General features: G+C 32.9%; 1 protein-coding gene across 1 annotated transcript in view; it reads left to right on the top strand.

The window, feature by feature from the left end:
• LOC135161538 (ubiquitin-like protein 3) overlaps nt 1-16,619 on the top strand; it is a 171,371-nt gene extending 154,752 nt beyond the window's left edge. Inside the window, exons 4-5 of the mRNA XM_064119216.1 lie at nt 1,109-1,273; nt 3,852-16,619. Coding sequence (XP_063975286.1) covers nt 1,109-1,273; nt 3,852-3,916 — 230 coding nt within the window. The 3' untranslated portion in view covers nt 3,917-16,619. The remainder of the gene's footprint in view (nt 1-1,108; nt 1,274-3,851) is intronic.
• The last annotated feature ends 4,224 nt before the right edge of the window (nt 16,620-20,843 follow it).

Raw genomic sequence — 20,843 nt, forward strand, 5'->3', positions numbered from 1 at the left:
ATATCGGCAAAAAGCGATTTTCGAGAACCCACACAACGAATGAGGCTGAATATAGTTTGAAAATTTACACAACTCAGTTCTACACAAATGACCATACGTGTGCACGTACCTGCACATATCCACCCACATACAATCTTTACAAATATGATTTTTGGAAAATATAGTTCACATGCCAAAGCCTTTCCACTGAAAATTGGGAAATCAAAAAAGATGGCAATTACAATGCTTCCATTCGGAAGTAAAAACACCAGAAATAAAATTAGATGAGAAAAATTGTGTTGCTATCGGACTTGTATTGAATTGGTTTAATACTGTGTTCGATTTAAACACTTTCGAGTTGTAAGATCCAGACTTCTGACCTACACACAGCAATATTTTCTATTCCGCTACACGCCGAAGTGTTCTTTGTGTAGCTGATTTGTGATGAGGGGATGAATCACACTCAAGATTTATCTCAAATATTGAATTTATTATACAAAAATATAATCAGACTGGAGACCTCCGATGAGGTGACTATTTGGGCAGTTGGGATGATACTAAGGAGGAGGATAAATTACAGAGACAACTTGGGAAGAAAAGTGGGAGGGAGGGAAAAAATGAAAGAGGAAAAATTTCTAGAAATGCCATTTGATTGGTGAGGTGCAAGTAGAGAGAGAGAGAGAGCGAGATTGGTGTCCTTTGGAGACGATTCCCAAAAAACATCTATCTGGAAGAATCAAGAAGGGTCAAATGTAATAAATGTAGAAATAAGGGACAATAATGGCATCGAGTAAGACTAGGCCCATGGGAGAACAAAATTATAAAATAATTTAGCAATTGAGAAAGTAGTGAGGATTATCTCCATAAAAACAATTAAAAGGTTCAGAATTGAAGAAGGATGATAGAAAGAATTTTGGATTTTATTGTTTGTCTAAAATAGTGAAATTGGTCATCATAAAGTTTTACTAAATCTAGTTGGAGAGAAAAAACTATTTGAATGAATATTAAGGAAAATTCTTCCACATAAGTTGAATAATTTCATTTCCAAAAGAAAATTATGACTTCGCCTGGTTTGATCCGCTACAGAGCTATTTGAGTTTTCTATTCTTACGATGTTGATTGATTGCAGATTGGACGGAAGAGGCAGTCGCCAAGGCAGAAATATTGCGGCTAATTTACCAGGGACGTTTTCTACACAGCAATGTCACGCTCGGTGCGCTTGGTCTTCCTTTCGGAAAAACAACAGTTATGCATCTAGTACCACGGGAGAACCTGCCCGAGCCTAATTCTCAAGGTACATTTGTTGGAATTTTTGTATAACTGACGCAGGAGGTGCGCTCTGTGTGTTCTAGTCTAGAGTATCAAAAAAATCCTGATACACAGATTCATTTTACACATCTTCATGAGCACATTTAAGGGGTTATTCTCATGTGAGCACTTCAAAAAATCGATTTTTTTTTATATTTTAATAGTAAAACCTATTGAAAACATGCTGTGAAAAATTCAGACCGAAATTCATAGTATTTGATAAGTTACAGCTCATAGTCGCCGACGTGTCATAAGCGATTGTCTACCAGGCTTTCAACTTTAAACGCGTTTTTCTCGAATCATCATTTTCTGAAACGGCCAAGATCCTACAAGAAAAAGTATTCAACCGATTGCTTTAAAATTTACATATGTTCTTCTACTCATTTATAGTTATCGTCCCTGTCACAATTGTTTATTTTCGACAATATCTTCATATTTTTTTTAAACGATTTGTAACGAAAAAGAACGAGATTTTCGTGATTTTTTTTCTGAAGTTCGATATTTTTTTTTTGTTTTTAATGAAATTGATTATATTTGGTAGGGACGATAGCTACAGATCTACTGAATAATAATCCATTCGATTTTTTTATGTCAGACAACATGAACAGCCGCTATCACCTTGACCAGTGAACTACCTTTTTTTGTTGGGGACTACTTTGACTTTAAAAAAATATATGTTAAAAATCTAAAAAACGAAAAAAAAAATTTTTTTCGTATATTTCAAAATACAAATAAAAATATATTGAAAAATCAACATGATTGAAGTTTTCTGTCGCATAAAAAAAAAATTCCGAAAAAGTGGTGAAATATAGGCGTTCACATGAGAATAACCCCTTAATACATTCGCCGAATGGTACTGTACATAATTTAGGAATACATATCCAATTACCTATTTTGTAGATACAATTTTATAAAAATGCAATGTGTACTTAGACTTACACATTGTGTTCCTGTGAATGCATAAATGTGTCATTCGATCTGGATCAATTGAAAATGCCTAATTCGAATGATTTTGTGACCTCTCCATGACACCTCTCGACACCCACAGGAGGATTTAATTATCATATTAGATATGATTTTGGGGATAGTCTCAATTCTGTAGTTCCGAATTCCTCACATGTGAATTATATAATTACGAATTAGGCATAGTGACCAGTAACAGGTCGAATTTCACATGTATACATTGACAAGAACCCAATGGATTATTGGAAGCACCTCAGGGAGAAATGAACAATTGGGTCAAGCCTGGTCCAGGCGTAGACCAACGCAAGCCCAGCCTTTCCATAGCTTAGGCCTATCGTGGGGGTAACACCTCTAAATATTATTGGACAGATTATGATGGAAAATATTATGTGGAAATAATATTATACCCATAATTATTATGACCTGTAATATTCTCATAAATATTATTTGGTGATGATACTACCGGGTAAAATATCATGCCGATATAATATTATTCATTAAAAATTATGCTCGTTATATTGTCGGTGAGTAAATATAAATTGTGCATGTATGTGTACACAAATGTTCAAATGAACAAGTGGCTAGAAGCCGGCTTGCTCAGTTGGGCGAGTGCCCAATGCATAATTTTGAATACCGGTCTGGATTATCCATTTGTTCAATATTATTTTAGTGTACAATTATGTCGAAAATAATCCTAGTTCCCTTCCTACCTAATTCAAAAATCCTATTTAAGAATTTACTGACACAGTAAAATGTGGAACGTTATATGAAATTTCCCGCTTTACAAAAAATGTAGAACGCTTCACGATTTTGCGTGTGTTTGCCGCAGTACGATTATATGATGATATTATTCCTCTTAATACTGGGGCCAGTAACTTTTTGTCCGGGAATATTTTTAGTAATATTAGGTCCAGTAATATTTTTTTATCATATTCTGTCCCGTAATATTTAAAGTGTAGTCGCAATAACATTTAACGAATGTGTTAACTGTGTTAATCAAGATGTGTAAAATGAGTCTATAGAATATCTTGATTGTTGAAGTTAGCGATTTGTAAATGAATTCATGTACTCCCATAAACTTTGGTTTGTTTTTATGCCCTAGACATGAAGTGTCATCATCATCTCTTCTTGCTTATTCAGTTTTTAAAAAAACTTGTGCGGTGGAGTTGAATCATTCCTTAATTTTCAGTTTCAGTAAAAAATCATGAAATGTCAGTTTTACTGAAAATCCAGTGAAGTTTCGGACTTTTAGGGTATCTTAAGTTACTTGAATTTACAACTTTCACTCAAATTTCCAGAAATTTCTTGTTTTGTTTCCCATTAAATCCCATTAAATCCCGTTCAGTGTCATTGTTTTCCAAAACCCGAACCCATACAGAAATGCATTTACCAGTTTTCGGGTTTTCTGTTCATTTTCGAGAGAAAATGAAACTGACAATTATTTTCTCTGTTCGAATTTCCATTTTTAATACCACAATGTTTTAAAAAATCCGCGTAATTGTGACCCGCAATCGCACCATCAAAAAACTAGACAAAAATTTTTAAAAGATCATTCATCATTCATTCCGTAATTTTAACTCGACGACTCGAATTTGTTTCAGATCAAAGACAAAAGAGTAAAGGGGGTGGTAGTAGTTGCTGCTCAGCATCGTGCTGCATACTCTAAACATTGGCCGCCTTGGATTACTACGAGATCATAATTACTACACGTGAGACAAATGGGAAATCCAAGCTGGGCCACGGTTTCTAAGATTTTATGGCTGATGAATAATCGTTAGTGGCTGAGATCTTATGAGCAGTGTAGCTGATTAACAATAAAAATTTAGCATTCTGACTGGAATTCACCAGTACTCTGGCTAACGCGGTGGGGAAAATCCACAAAATTCAATTAAATTTATTCGCGCCACATGAGATGGAAATTGAACAAACACATATTTTCTACTAGACATTAATTTTACTGTTGAAAAAATATTTTATGCTTTTCACCGGGTCATCGAGTGGCGCTGTCACAACTCAGAAAAAAATCTGCGATCATTGTAATATCGATAATCTAATACTCATAGAAAGGAGACTAGCGTCAGAGCCAAACTTGGAGTGTAATGTGCCCTTCACCATATGCGACTCATTGTTTTCCACCATCAATGAACCATATAATCATGAAATAATGAAAAAAAAAAAATACAACAAGACAACAAACAGTTCGTTACATGATATGATGATCGGAGTACGAGGGCCCCACTCATTCGCGCTTTGAAAAGTACTACCGAGTGCTGCGAGACGCGCCATGAGTGCATTAATACATTCGAAATGTCTTTTGTTATTCAAAAGTTCATTGGCCTCCTGGCGCATGACTGCGGCGTACAAATAAAAATTCACCGAGATAATTTTAATGATGGAAATAAATAAATTTCATTACCAGACAAAAAAGCCAGCACATGAAAGGGATAATAAATTAATATCATGTAGCGTTCATTCCTTCTCCTCTTCCTCCCCGCATTGCACAGAAAATGCTCTCTGAATAATAAAGCTAACAAGACAAATGGAAAAACATACCATTGTGAACTCACCAACGAGAAAACAAAATGCTACAGTGCTTACAGTCTCAATCACTATCCAACTATCGCAGCGTTATTATAATTATTGTAGACCGGAATATGTGTGTGAGACTGCGTAAAATAAAAGATTGACTAAGTAAACCAATTCAGCGAAAAAAAAAAATGATTTGAAAAAAAATGAGAAAAAAAATGGAAAAAAAAATCGAGTGTATGTGTTTTGAGCGAGATTGATAGAAAAAGAATAAATTTATGTTGTGATATGCAGGTAGTAAATATTATATACATACTATTATTAAAATTATATATAAATATATATAAATATATTAAAATTGGTATGAGATACGTTGACACGCAGTTGAACTCTCATACATAGTCTTTATTATCATGAATTTAGAGGAAATGAAAAAAAAAATGCGGAGAACAAAAATTAAGTAATATTACGACGCCACTTTGAGAGTTTAGTAATTCAGAATAAAAGAGACAGAGATACAAATTGCTGAGGAAATGGACATTGGATCTCTTATGGTAGTTATGATTAAATCAAATCTCAAATATATTCCCTGTTAGCTCCTTTTCGTCCCTCTATCGCCGCCACTTCTTCCCAGGAGAAACTTAAAAAAAAAAAATCAATTGATGAAGAAAAAGGAAATTTCAAATGAATTATCCCCGTCCAAATTTTTTCATAATTGGGCCTAGAGTGTGGAAATAAAAAACGGCAAATATATCTCGTAGTTCCAGTTCAGGCCCAAACGTTACGGGTGAAAGATAAAGCATTCGTAGGTAAAACGTTTGTTAGATAATTAACGCCCAAAAAGAATGATAACAAAGAAATGGAATTAAATGAACCGTTATGATATGTTTTAGCTTATTCTACACATACTCTAACTATTACTAACTGTACTGTACTATATCTCTTACCTACGTAACGAAAGGAATAAGAAAAATATGTATATATTACTGTCCTCGTGTAGTGTAATTTCATCGAGAACAATTCGACAATTACGTTTTTTTATTTATTACTTATGATTTTCTGTTCCTTCCATTTGTCCTTGATATCTAATTTTGATCAGTTACCTTGTGTTCCCATTACATTTATTTACATGAAAACTATAGGTTCAAATAAATAAACACAAATTATGTAAATCATAAAATTTTTTTTCAATAAATGAATCGTGATCTTTGGTCTTCAACACATATCAGCAACATTTTATTGGTTTTCTCCTTGCGATTCGAATGCGCAAAGTATTATTGAAGATCACTCAAACACACAGTTCACGATTCCCCCTAATGATATACGATTAAAACTCCTATATGAATGCTTAAAAACTCTTATAAAATGATAAGAATAATAAACAAAGAAACTTTCAATCCGAGTTATTTCTTTGAATTAATTGCTTGCACATACTTTGACAATTCGTGTTAATAAGGAATAAAACATTCGATCTGTATTTAGAAATATTTTCATATTTTCATGACCCATTATTAACATGAGAGTTGGATATTTTCTTCAGTCGATTGCGGTCATTCGTATCTCCCTTTAAGTTGATCATTAATTAGAGAAATACAACCCGCAAAAAAATTTTTTTCATGAATGAAATGCTTTGAGATACCGTCACTGATGAGTCAAACGAAAGTGGTGTATTTGTGTTTCGTATAAAGTACTCATTTAAGGATATCCAAGTACTTGAGATTTTTTTTTCTCCTGTGAAATATTTTTTTTGTCACTTGCTGCAGTAACTGACGAATTACGAACATCGTAATCAAACATTCTGTATGAAACACGTGCGGTATAGATTTTCTGGCTAGTGTGATTAGGAAATTTGTTCGTGGGTCGCTTTGCAATGCTCACTTTACCGCACTTGTTGCATAATATATTATTGGAACGATTGAAGCGCATATGATTACTTAACGCGCTAACGCTGTAAGTCAATGTTGTTATGGGATAGAAATATCACAAAAAAAAATATTTTTATTACTGGTTGAAAGTATCATAGAAAAATGGAATTACGATATTATCCGTGTTTGTTACAAAATATTGACATATTGTATGAAATGATGAACAAACTGAAATATCAAAAATCAACATTTCGTGGGTACGAAATTCTTATTCATTCAAGATGGTCACATGATCATTATATGATGAATTAGGTACTCCTCTTTTCGCAGTCAGAGATGATGTTTTTATTATATAAATTTGATCTCACTGTTTCGATTAACTTGAAACAACGTGTAATTGGTTATGGGACTTCAATTCTAATTTATATGAAGACATTCGTTTTTTTCCTATGTTAAGGAAGAATTCTTTCTCGAATCATTTACTTTCTTGGAGACTTCCTTTTAATTATGGAGTAATGAAAATCTTCACATAAATGTATCTCTACCTAAATTAGGATAAGATTCTAATAAGCAATTGAAAGCCAGTTCTAATTTAATCGAAAAAGTTGAAACCGATTCATACAAGGAGAGCACCAGCTCAAAAATGGGTCTTTATACAAATTGGCATTAAATTCTAATGGTGCATTTGAAATGATGAGGAGGTGCGATGATAAATAATCCCCTAAAACAGCCTCTTAATCATTCAAAGAGTAATGTTTGACTACTCTTACATTTAGTATCTTCAAGTACGCCAACTAAATAGTCTGATGGTAATTTCTGGCAAGTCTTCATTTGATACAAAATCACCGAGTGAGATAAATTTACTCAAAATCATTGGTGAGCCATTAGATGCAACTGAAGTGTTTTCTTCTTCCCCACATTACAAATTACGATTACATAACAAGGATAATATCACGTGTTTTTCTGTGATGTTTTTATTCCATAACAAGATTGATTTTCAGCACTGCAGTGCTAATTGTTAGTAACCGCGAGCGTTATTGTGGCTGTATTTATATTTAAGGGAGAATCATTGAAATGAAAATTGAAATAAATGCAAAACCATTTGTTCTTTTAATCACATAAAATGTGAAGAATCGATTATTATGAATCTCCATATCATCTCAGAATCGATGAGTGTAAATTGCGATATAAATGAAACAAATACCAAACCCCTTGCTTTCTCAATAATTAAAAAAAAATGGATCATTGTTGAACATCAGATCTGTCATTCGGCATTCATTTCACCCTGAGATTCCAGATACTGTTCAATGCTGTTATTGTCTACTGTCCTGAATTTCAATCTCCATATTAGATCGTTAAATGTCGCGTGAACAATTGTAATTTTTGAATATTCTGATTGATTTTTTGAGTCCTAGAAAAGAAAAAGGTTTCTGAAATTTTAAAGATTGCAATGATTCATCTAAGGACAATGTTTACTAAAAAATCGGTACCGACTGTAAGTTTAATGACGTTGAATACTTACAATTATTTAAAAAATCTTTTCATCCGATTTGTTTGATAAATTCTGTGGTTTAGAAATGAATAAGGTGACAAACTGTAAGAGTATACTAACATTTTTATTCTCCATGGAAATAAGTTTCTAATTTTATAGTAGAAGATCAATTATCTCAATTGAGCTTCTTTCACTATAAATTTCCAGTTATTTTCACAATATCTTTATTATTTTTATTTTCTAAACTGAAATTGGAATTCCGAATTGAATTCCGAGTTGAATTGTTAGAAAGTATTTAAAAACTCTAAAAACATTTTTTTAATCTCATTTTGAGAATAAAGTAATCAATTTTCCTCCATCGCGAATATTTTTTATAAATAATTACTCAACTCTCAACTTTTTTACCGCAAAAATCATATGTTTGGTGTTAAAACGCATTTGTTCACATTCAGAATTTGATTAGAAAGTTTGCTGAAAAAATAAGCCTTTCGGACATTTGAATAATTTCAATCATTTATTTATAAATATAAATTCTAAATAATAATTTTGTGCTAAATATAATTTGAATCTCTCTGAATATTCATTATTTCTTTCACTTTTCCACGCTGAATTCAACTAATGAATTCAATGATCAAAAATGGTTGAATATATAATTTGGTCTTTATAAAACTGTAAAAAGTACAAGGATATCCTTAATAGAATTGTAAATTGGTTTAAGAAGTTGTAGAATGGTGTCAACATGCTATTAGAATGGAATTTGTTCATTATCGTTGAATGGATCATTGTTAGGTGAAGGTTCCATAAAAATTACCGGTAGATTTCCCTTTTTTCAGAACTAGAGACGTTTTATATCAATTTTCAATTTAATTATCTGGCCATGCTATGGAAGAATGATTTGTATCCAACTTCGATGATCTCTAAGCAACTGTAGTGCTTCATTAATGAAGATGCAACAAAAGTACAGAACACTTTTCAAATGTAATTAAATAACAGCAATATTCTTCGTAAAAAGACGCAAAAGATAAGTGCGATGAGCATTTTATATTTTTTCTTAGAAAACATCAGCCAAAATATGAGCACTCATTGCATTAATATGATTATCGATATAATTAGAGGAGATATTCTGTTATCCCGTTCCGTTACAATCGAGGTAATTGATCTGATGAGCTTAATGGATTAAAAAGCAAATGCATTTTATTGTTGATGACTCAAAGAAAATTACAACGAAGTTTAGTGTCTATTCGAGGATGTTTGTATAACAAAAATAATAATGTCACAATACTCGGAGGCATATTTTTTCTAATGACTAAAATGAGTTGTGCATGGGGTATATTTTTGCGTAAATTGAAGGGAAATTATTATGATTTTTTAAATTAATAGCTCATTAAACCGAGATATCTCATCCATTCACGATCAATTATGTCTCTCAAAAAACGAATAATTAGTTAATTAAATTAATTAAATTCAGCAGTGGTTTATTGTTCACGTGCCCCGCGGAAACGTAAATCGTTAGAAAGAATTTTTCGTCGAAATTCAACAAAATATCCAATATCAATTACGAGTTTGATTTTTCTAATTCAGTTCCGACAATACTCATTTTGGTTTATTTGATGTGAGAAAGTGGCATCATTCATGTCAAATAGATCGAAAAATAATGCTCAAAATATAAAAAATATATTTGTAATTATTTCAGAAACATTTCTCTGACTATTTTCCATAAATGATGACATTTTTTAATGAAAAACGAAACCAAAAAGTGAAGTTTACTGTGTTGAATTCGAATTTCAAGAGATTAACTCGGAATTATTATTGTACACAATTCTACGAAAATAGAAGACAAACTGTTGAACACCTTTAGATTTGTTTTTATTTTATAGAAATATAATCAGTCATTGCTATTAAAGTGACATTAAATTCAGTTTGGAGGGCAAAATTTGTTGGGCATTTTTTTATTTTAAGTCGAATTCAAGGAAATTCATTTGTTTTCCCCGTAAGTGAAATGAAAATTTCCCAACGACTGAATTTTCAATTTCTCCTGAATTTTCATGATTTTTCCGTATTTTCACGGAATAATATAACTAAAAATTGAATATTCTATTGAAATTTCACAGTATAGTTTAAAAATCGTAAGCTTTAGAATACATGGAACATTTGAAGTGGAGCAGGGGTAGTGAAGGAATAAACAATTAATTTTTGAACAATAATTATTCGTTTTATGCACGCAATTGATCTTCAACGTGTCAAATCTGTCATTAGAATAGCCCACGATTTTTAAAATTAATGAGAGTAATCCCCATTTAAAAATCATGATTTCAATTAATAATTTTTAAAATTAATGAAAGCAATCTCCATTTAAGAATGATGATTTTGATGAATAGCAGCATCTGCTGGACGTCAGCCAAAGATGTCACGACATCCTGGATAAATGGTCATAACCAGGCATTCAAGTTATTTATTTTCACTGCTCGGAGGTCAAACATTCCGGTAAACGATGGATGCAAATGACTAACTTTTCATTAATTCAAAATTTTCATAATCCGTGACGAGTAGAGAACACTTGCATTAATCAACTTGATGATGTGCTGAAGTCAATAAACTCGTTGAAGTCAAATAATTCACGATAGCCAAATTTAATTGATAAATTCGTTGTTGGATATGATTGAAGGAGATGGTACAAAATAGTTCAATTTATCATTATATTACCAATGGGAGGCTTTTGCAATGATATACCGTGTCACATTAATTAATATGAATTTTAATGGGATCCTGGATCACTTGTCGTCATTGATTGTAATTCAATATAATTGTTAAATAAAAGAATTTTAGATAATTAATAAAGAGGAAGATGAATCTCCATTGTAAATCTTTAGTTTCATTGATCGTTATCTTAAGGGGCAACGAAAGTGGTCTTAAAATTACGTTTTATCAACCCACTTTTCTGATATTTTATCCAATGAAAATTAATAAAATCTTTATGAATGATTTAGAGCAACAGAAGGGAAGACTTCAATTTTTTTTTCTAATTTACATCAAGAAAATTTCCAAAAATTGATTATTACCATCTATTTAAAAAATGAAAGTAATCGACCCTGGTATCACCTCCACATACTACAATGCTGCAATATTATAATTAATTCCCCTACAAATACTCATTACAAGAACACTTCATCATAGTATTATTGATCACACGAGCTAATTATTACAGCATCACTCTTCACATTGCCAATCAATTACAGCATTCTTTATCACATGGGCTGTTTAATCGACAATTCAATGCCAGAATGTGGAACGCGACATAAATTTCCGGTCTTCCACGTGAATACTGCACTGTATGTTTACCGTGATCAATTGTCCAGTAATAAGTTGAAATGATGAATTTAAGAAGTGAGGAGATATGCTGTAATCCATGTCCTTAGTGATGAAATGTACTGTAATGAATTTTAATTGTGATGAAATTAACTGTGATGAATTGTGGAATCATCGGCCCTTTGTTATCGCACTTTCAATTATTGTTTAAAATTTTAGATATTTCCATTAGGTAGAAACGAAGGAAAAGGGTTTGAGAAATTATACTTTTGCCACCCCTTCCTCTTCCCCTTAATCTATCTTTAAGGATATCCAAGTACTTCGACAGCTTTCTTAAGTAAAATGTTTTTCTACTTTTGTCCTGAAACATTATACCTTTCATCTGAGTGACCATTTTATAATGGTTTTTTTATTGAAATTTTCTAGATATTAATTAGAATTTTCATGTGGTGTCATTAAAAAATAATTTAAAAATCTGAGAACATACCGAAAATTTCATTTTGAAGAAAAGCTGATGAAATCGTTAAAAATCTGAAATGTTTTTGAAATACGAATAATTTCTATGAAGAATTCATAACAATTAATTAACTTTCCTCTGAATAAATAATTTGTTGGGAGTAGTGAAAGAGTTTCCCAAACTGCCAATAATATCAACCATTCATGTGTACACAACGAATGATTAAAAAATTATAATTTTGTTCAAAATGTAATTTGAGTGACGCTGATTACTGATGATATTTTTCAAATACTTCTCGCACAATTTAATTGATGAATTTGAAGATTGAAATTTTTATTGTCAATATATCCGAACAAAGTGGTTTATTCTCCCAACGCAAACATCAATAATTCAACACTTGATAAATGACAAGATGTTCTTAAATGCTAAGTTGACATAAAGTGAAAGAGGACTTAAGGCCTGGGTCCATTATCTTTAGAACATAATCTCAATCCATTATTTTGTTCAATTCTTATGTAAAAATTTGAACTCGATTACCCGTCACACAGAAGCACTCAACAATTATGAATTTAGTTTTTAACAAAGTGGAAAAAAAGATGAACGGGTCCTTGAGGAATTAACTCATGAAAAAACAGAGCTACAAAAAATAGTCAAGAAAAAAAAGCCCATGAAAAAAATTATCTCATGGACTCAATTGATCAGCTGTGATTTTTCTGAGAACTCAATGGCTTTGGCTTCTATTAGTCGGGGCTGCGATTTTCGGTAGCAACGATTGCCGCTGAAAAATGATAGCTGATAGACAATAAATATTTCAATTCAGTATTTTGGAAAAAATTAAGTAAGCACTTAATGCTCATCAAAATTTAGGGAAAAAATCGAACAAAATATTTTTAAAACTTTCAAAGAGCAAGACAAGCGAGATTCAAAAGGTTTCCTGTTCGATCCTATTATTATCCAGGACGCAGCTCCTCTCGTAGAGGTTTTCTTTTATATTCTCAAAGAAAGCTCTGTCAATCTGTTCAATTTTTTGCTTCCAAATAGAAGCTTTGTAATCGCCTGATTTTCAGGTTTTCTAATTTTGTTTGAAAATAATATGGAATAGTCTGACTAGTAGAAATAGAAAATTTGAGGGGCATATATGTGTGTATGTGCGCATAGTCAATTTGGCCCACTCTTTTACAAAATTAAAGGAATAAACGGCTAAACTTATTCCGAAAAAGGTTAAATTTCATCAAATCACAGTTATCACTAAGAATTAGGTATGTGGTCAAACTCAATTCGATTGGTCCAGCCGTTTTTCATAAATTTTCCTTTCGCGTTCAACCGGTTTTCGCAAATATCTTGAAAATTATCAAACCCATTTCAATTTTTCACTTCTCAAAATGTTCGGTTCGATGTATTCTATCTCAATCAATCACAATATGTGTACCCCTTCTCATTAAGTTGTCCAGATATTTCAATTTTTCTGTTTTGTACAAAAAAAGATTGTTAGCACGGTGACCTTGCGAAAAATTCATTTAACATTTACCAACATTTGAAATTTGACATGAAATATCCTCTTGGCAATAAAATGTTTGGTATTGAAGAACGACTCAATCGGATGATTAGTTCATGAGATAATCCACTTCGCTTTACTTTTTCCCAACTAAATTTAGAGTTTCCACCGGTCTCTGGGCGATGGGTAATCGAGTTAAAATTATCAATTTAAATTACGTTTTAAAAATAATTGATCCAGGCCTTAGGCAGAAGAATACAAGATAAGTCCAGAAAAATGATTCATTTGAATAAAGTACACTGATCGATTTCAATTGTAGAAAATACCATTGTTGCGTAACAAAACAAATTGTTTTATGTTTGGTTTATATTAAATTAATGAATTTACATTAGGCAGCACTTTCGAGTTCATCTTGCGATAAATTTTTGATTTATCAAAAACCATTGAACGAGTCTGAACACTGAAAACCATCGACGATTGAAATTTTACGAGGATTCAATTATTTTTACCATTTTATTTTATGCAGAGAAATCCATTTTTTTGAAATCTGTAGAGACAAGAAAGAGTTTCAAACACTACTTTTGGAAGGGGGATGAGCGTTTGAATTGAAATCCTAATATTGGACCATTAGAGCATACTGTAAAAATCTAAAAAAATAAAAAGTCCGCTTTTAATGATAAATTGATGAAATAATCTCAAAATTGATTTTTTTAATTGCAAGCATTTTCTACAAATATATTATCAACTGTCATTTTATTTCACGAAAATTCTTTTTCCCAGTCAAAGTCAGTTGGTTCACATTCCCAATTTTACTAGAAATTGAGTTTATACCTGGAAAAAAGGCCTCCAAAAGTTTTCGCAATTTTAATCATTCTTTTATAAATAACGAATGCTTAAACAAAATTCTTTTACAAGTGATTTATTTTATCACCTTTAAAAAATAATTGAATCTGAATTTCGATCAGCAACTGTAAAAAATACTTGGAAATCCATAATTTTTTTCTATTATGATTTTAAGTAATTCATGATAAATTAGAAGAAGTTTTGACCGTCCTATTAGAGTAATTTAAAAAACCATAATTCACATCTGAAATTTGGTGAGACCAAATTATATCCATAAATTTCTTTGTCTTTTGCGGTAACATCGGAGAGTCGGCTTTAATTATCTGCTGCCTCATTAATAATTTATCGAAACGAAAGTGATAAAGAAAAATTATTTTGCAACTAATGAAGTGAACAATAGGCTTTGCTCCATCGGTTTATGTGAAAACTACCATAAAGGTTAATTAACTGAGTGTATGACTTATGTATTGTGCGTTCACTTTCAAATTCGAAACGAAGCGTTCACAAGGAACACGAGGTAGATGTCTACCTCCGATTTTAAAGAAACTTGAGTATGATGTAGAGGACTCAGAATTACGGAGCACGTTTTCTTATCAGCCCATAGGTGGGTTTGGGGATTGAATTTTCTTTACGCAGGCAACTGAAGTAATGGGCCAATGTCAGAAAATTAATTTTTCCGCTCTGATCTTAACTTCCCTTCGTCGGCTGATTGGCAGTGGCCCATTATCCATCAGCTTCCTGTTATCAACAGAAAAATTGTTTAGATGTTCTCCTGCTGTGCGCAATCGAAGAGATAGTCCAAGAGGTGATCAACTTCAGCGGGTGGTTTGCCCTCTTAAACGCGCGTATGGTCTGATAAAAAAACGACGTATCTCTTATTAATGAGTATTCTACAACATATTCAAGTTTCATAAAAATCGGAGGGGGCCATGTACCTATGGTTCCATGTCAGTGAATATTAGAGCTTCCTAAAAGTAATGCCAAACTGCTCATCTATAAATTACGGTTTTAATTACCTGATAATATTCGATAATATTTGACTATTGATTTTCTCCCTCTTCATAATTTAAAGGAGTTTTTTTTACATGTGTCAGTCGTATATGTAGTGTGGCCTACATTCTACCCATTTGAGTCTAAATCTAGACATCCATAACTATAAATCTAGCTATCCATATTGTGTAGAGAACGAATACCCATAAATACCAATAAATGTATCATGAAAAATTAATCCATAAAAATCTACTACTCGAAGCATAATAAAAAGTAAAATGAGAAAGAATGAGTGCGGACAAGTGAAGAAATTTCATTGATTGATTGAAAATAAAATTGTCCATGTCGAAACCCAATTACTGAGTGGAGAGATTATATGATAGTATAACGAACATCACCCGAATCACGAAACTTTTCACTTCAACCAGAAATGTAACAAAGTATTACTAATTTCCGATTAAGATGTCGAATGAGTATTTTTTTTTTTAAATAAAATATTATTTCGAGGTAATGTCTATTCAGCTGACCATCCACCTATGAACTTTGTATTTTTGTTTTTTCTTTGAAAAATTATAATTCGATGAAGATGAAAACATGTCACTATAATTTTCCAAGTGTTAATGTTTCCGTGTCTAATACATGAAAATACATGCCTACGTATTTGTGTTTCATGGCAATTAGCACTTAGGCATAATTCATCTGTACATAGAAACCAATGAATATTTCGAAAAATGAAAAAATGACTAGTAAGTGTTTTAGACTCTTTTCAAGAGATAAAGAATACCATTAACTGGCTAAAAGTATATATATATATATATATATATGTAAGTTTGGTATGATTTAAATAACTGGTGTAAACTGAATAACTTTGATTCGTTATATTTGGACACAAGAATGATGATTTTATGAAAAATGTGAAAGTGAAAGGAAAGCCAGTAAAGACAAACGTAACGAAAAGAGAACATATTTTTTGCGGGATAGATTTCATACTCTCAACTCATTCACGACCTCATAAGAACTTTTAAGAATCCAAATAGACATAATTAAAATTAAACAATTAAAATCCATTGATATAAGTACCAAATTCGAATGGCGAATTAAAACTTAATTCCTTACAATAATGCTTAACAGAAAAACAAAAATACTGTGTCCTGTTATAACGAATACCAATGTCTAATTTTTCGCAGATATTATTATCCAAGAAAAAACAAAAATGATTTTAAATAATAAATAATAATGTGCTTACGTTGTACACCTCATTTGTAAATATTAGATCGTATTTTTGTCTTTAATGTAAAATCAACGAGAATTTTAACTGCAAGATGGAAAAAAACTAATGGCTTAGTTATTAGTATAAAGAAAATAAAGTTAAAAACCTGATGGAATCATCAATGACTTCGCTTATTCTAGTTTCATTTTAGTGGTAAATAGTGAGTTGGAGAAGGGATCAAGTTCAGGATAATTGTCTTCAATTTTTGCACACTACTCCAATTACCTCAACAAACCCCAATTATTTTTTACATAAATATACAAAGTATAGAATCCATATTTTGGGGTTGAAAGTCTTTAAATATTTGCTGATATATGATTATGATCGGGTCAAGCCCCGGATCCGTTATCTTGAGAACGTGATCTAAATCGATCAGTTGGCTAAACTTTCATCTAAAAATTTCAAATCGATCACCCATCATTCAGAAATATTCAACGATCATAAATACGATGGGAAAAAAATGTTTTACAAATTTTCAACATTTTGAAACAGCGTTCCACTACATGACAATCCAAGTTCGTAACCAATGATTTTCCTTTGGTTGCTATGTTCAAATCTGTCTCCCTGTACTATGAAACATCAAAAACGATAAATATCTTCTGAGGGGGGCAAGTGATAGAAAATCGTTTGAAGCATTAGTTGTGGGGTTTCGAAGAGGACATTTGATGCATGCATGTTTATCAGCTTTCCAGGTTATGTTTACAGGATGCAAACATAGGAAGCTCTTCTTCAAATCACGATAATTTTTGTACCCCAATTAAACTTGTTCACCTTGACGAGTTGTCTTCAGAAACCTCATCATTCATGACAATTCCTGGAGTTTTACTCCAGAAAATGCGACGAAAATGAGTTGTGGTCTCATCGGAATGGAACCTTCTCGAATCGTTTGATTGGTCGGAGTCTTCGCATTCCATGGCCTCCACGATGACCACGATCACCAGGTGTGACACCACTTGATCACTACCCGTGGGGCTTCGTGAAAGACGTTGTGTACGTGAATCAGCGAACCACTCCGGCAGACTTACAGGCACGTATTAGGAAGGATGTTGCAAGCCTTACGCCTCAAGCTCTGCGAAGAGTTCATGGAAATTTTCGTCGTAAAATTGAGTTGTCCTGGCAAGTCATGTTTGCACTGTTTTTTCGTCTTTTTATAGTGAAAAGGAGGCGAGCAGACATTACCTCAAAGTGATGTATCCTGGGTCGCACTAAAAAAGTCTAAATCTTCAGTTTGATATCAACACTCATTTCCGTCACATTTTCTGAGTAACCAGGCAGGAATTGACATGAATGATAAGAGGTATTGAAAAACAACTCATCAAGGCGAACAAGTGCCAATGGGGTTGAAAATGCGATTAGCATTTAAAGAAAAGCTTCCCATGCTAGCAACTTGCAAGCATGACCTTGGAAGGTGAAAAAAATGAATGCATCAATTGTGTTGCTTGAAACCCTACAACTAATGTCTCAAAATATTTCCCCTCAGAAAGTATTTGAGTGGATTGTGGTATACGGGTTGGGACACCCTGCATGTGGTATACGGGCTGGGGAACTCTTTGGATTAGCTTTTAAATAACAGCTACCGGCCCAATTATAACCATTTTTCATTGAATCATGAAAGTTTTTAGTGAAAAACTAATTTTAAGCTTTCGCTTTATTTTTTAAAAGTAATTTCAAGCTTTTACTTTAAACTGTAGATATATGTGCAGACTATTTTGAAGGGCATCAATAGCTCTTTAAACTCGTGCTTCGCACTCGTGATTTTTTAGCCTGGAAAACTTGACACGTTCATTTGTTTGCAACGAACCTATCGGGAAATATCCGATAATTTCGGAGCTCTTGTGGTATTATATGCGATAATTTTTTGAATATTTTGGTAAACAAACGACAGTTAACCAAATAAACCTCTTTTCATGTCATGGCACAATTCTCTTGGCCGAAATTTGGATAGGAAAAATAATCCCCTGAATACCACTCGAGCTTCAAAATTATAGAATATTTCCCTCTAGGTTCCCTGCATACAAATGAAGTCGTCAAGTTTTTCAGGAAAAATCACTCGTGCTTCGCACTCGTGATTTTTTAGCCTGAAAAACTTGACTCCTTCATTTGTTTGCAACGAATCTATCGGGAAATATTCGATAATTTTGAACCACTTGTGGTATTATATGTGATAATTTTCGGAAATTTTTATTGAGCCACACAGGAAGATTTCAGAACATTTTGTCATTGAAAATTCGGGGAAATCTCGCGGAGAAACCAAATAGAATAGTCAATTTCAGTTCCATATTTCCCTGAAAATTAACAGAAAACAAGGAAATTGCTGTCAATGCATTTTTGAATTCGGGGAACAGTGACACCGGAGCCCATTTAGGACAAAAAATCAGGAAATTTGCAATTTCATTGAAAAATCATGGAAATTGATCTCCAATATTCATATTAGAGTATATATTTAAATAAATTACGAAATTCTCGTTTTCGTACCGCTTAAAATTCGGGAATTTTACTGAAGGATAAGTTAGACCGGAGATTTTATGATTTTCAAATGTGTAAAAAGCATTTGATGCGACTGGATTGGTAATTCCCAGTGAACTATTCCGATATTAATAAAAAGGTTTTATTAGTATTGTTCATCATATTAACAAAATGAGTCATTTTCTTACTCCGAATCTATCGCGTTTTCGTTTCTCTCCCATGTCCCTTTCCGTCCCACTGCCCCGCCACGCGAGCCATTTCCTCTTCTTTCCTGTCGCTTTTTCGTTACATACGATATTGGATTTACAGCCCAACGAGCGATTTACAGCCCAACGAACGAATTGAGTACGCTGGCTGAGTGCCAACATAGCAATTGAAATATTTTATCTAGCTCTTCGTGCTTAACTAATTGGGCAGGTGAAAATATTTCTCTCCTTTTCGGAAAGAATAGATCTTTTGAATTAATTTTTCTAAACCTAAAAAGACATATTGTGGCTGAAGAATTATATAAAAACATTTCAAAGGTGCAAAAAACTGCATCTCCACTCTCGACTTGTCGCTGTGGCAGCGGGACGTGGGACTGTTACTGAGGCGTTACCAGCCTGGCCGATATGCAGACACCCCAGTAGTATTCGTGGGGCCCCGTTTCCCGTGGGGTGAAACTACGTCGGTAACGTGGAGTGCCTGGCGTCACGCAGACCCCCAGAACTGAGCCTCTACTTTAGTCTATCCTCTTTGATTGGCCCTGCTATTCTCCCCTATGGTCTCTGACGTGACTCCTAAAATTGAAGTTTAAGGATGCCCATGATTGGGGAGAAACATTTAAGTAACAGTTTACCGTTAAAAATTCTGGAAATTTATAAATTTGTAATGGAAAATAATGGATATGAATAAATTAAAAAATACTCTGAGATATAACAGTCGAGTTAATTTTATCCCAAAATACCAGTTGTAACCTCGTCGGGTCGATGGCGGCCAATATGTCAGCCAAGGTTATGCTAATAATTATTCTACCTATCGATAATGGGGTCACATTAGACCGACCGAAACTCAAGGACCCCATGATGGCCAATATATTGTCCCCTTCCATCAGCTTGACTAATCCTACATGTGCTTGCCAATTATAAAACTTCGAAGTAACTTTTATTAAACTTTATCTCCCCGTGGCGGAGTCATTAATGTGCATGGGCCTCAATATTTTAAATGCGGAAGAGAAACAGAAAAATAAAATCTGATAAATAATGATCTGATGATGATGATCTGATATTATCTAATGTTCTCATTCGGCTAGTTAATGACTTTTGTATCGCTTTAAAAGAGCCTCAGTCATCGGAAATTTCCCATAACTTTTGAAACGTTAGAACTGCGACGTTGAGCTTGTTATTTCGAATGAACTAGTGAAAATTTCTGTTCCATTTTCACTTGACGAATTAGTCATCAAACGATCGAGAATGTACACCCGGGTGTGGACAACAATCTCCACTTTGGTATGTTTTGAAATTATTATTTTGAATCCTACAGAGACTCTCGACTATAATTATTCTATGTTCACGAAATCGGTAAATTTTAATATCATTTGTTGTTCCTGTATAAGTTCCACATTAGAAACTTTTGAAAAAGCAAATTTTCTTTCGACCCCGGTAGTAAAAAAATTGCTATCGTCAGAAGAAGTAGTAAAAAAATTGCTATCGTCAGAAGAATGTTACAATAATGTTCAAATAAAACTTTCATAAAATGGCTAATACGAAGTTGTCGCATATTATCAGTAGTTTATGACAGTATTCTCGTATTAAACACAAAATAAATAAAATCATCCAGGAACAGCCTTGAAACGTGATGCGTGACGCGGCGGTACCTAGACGATCATGTCTTACGAGCTTGAA

Source organism: Diachasmimorpha longicaudata, chromosome 1, assembly GCF_034640455.1.
Source record: "Diachasmimorpha longicaudata isolate KC_UGA_2023 chromosome 1, iyDiaLong2, whole genome shotgun sequence".
Taxonomy (NCBI): Eukaryota; Metazoa; Arthropoda; class Insecta; order Hymenoptera; family Braconidae; genus Diachasmimorpha; species Diachasmimorpha longicaudata.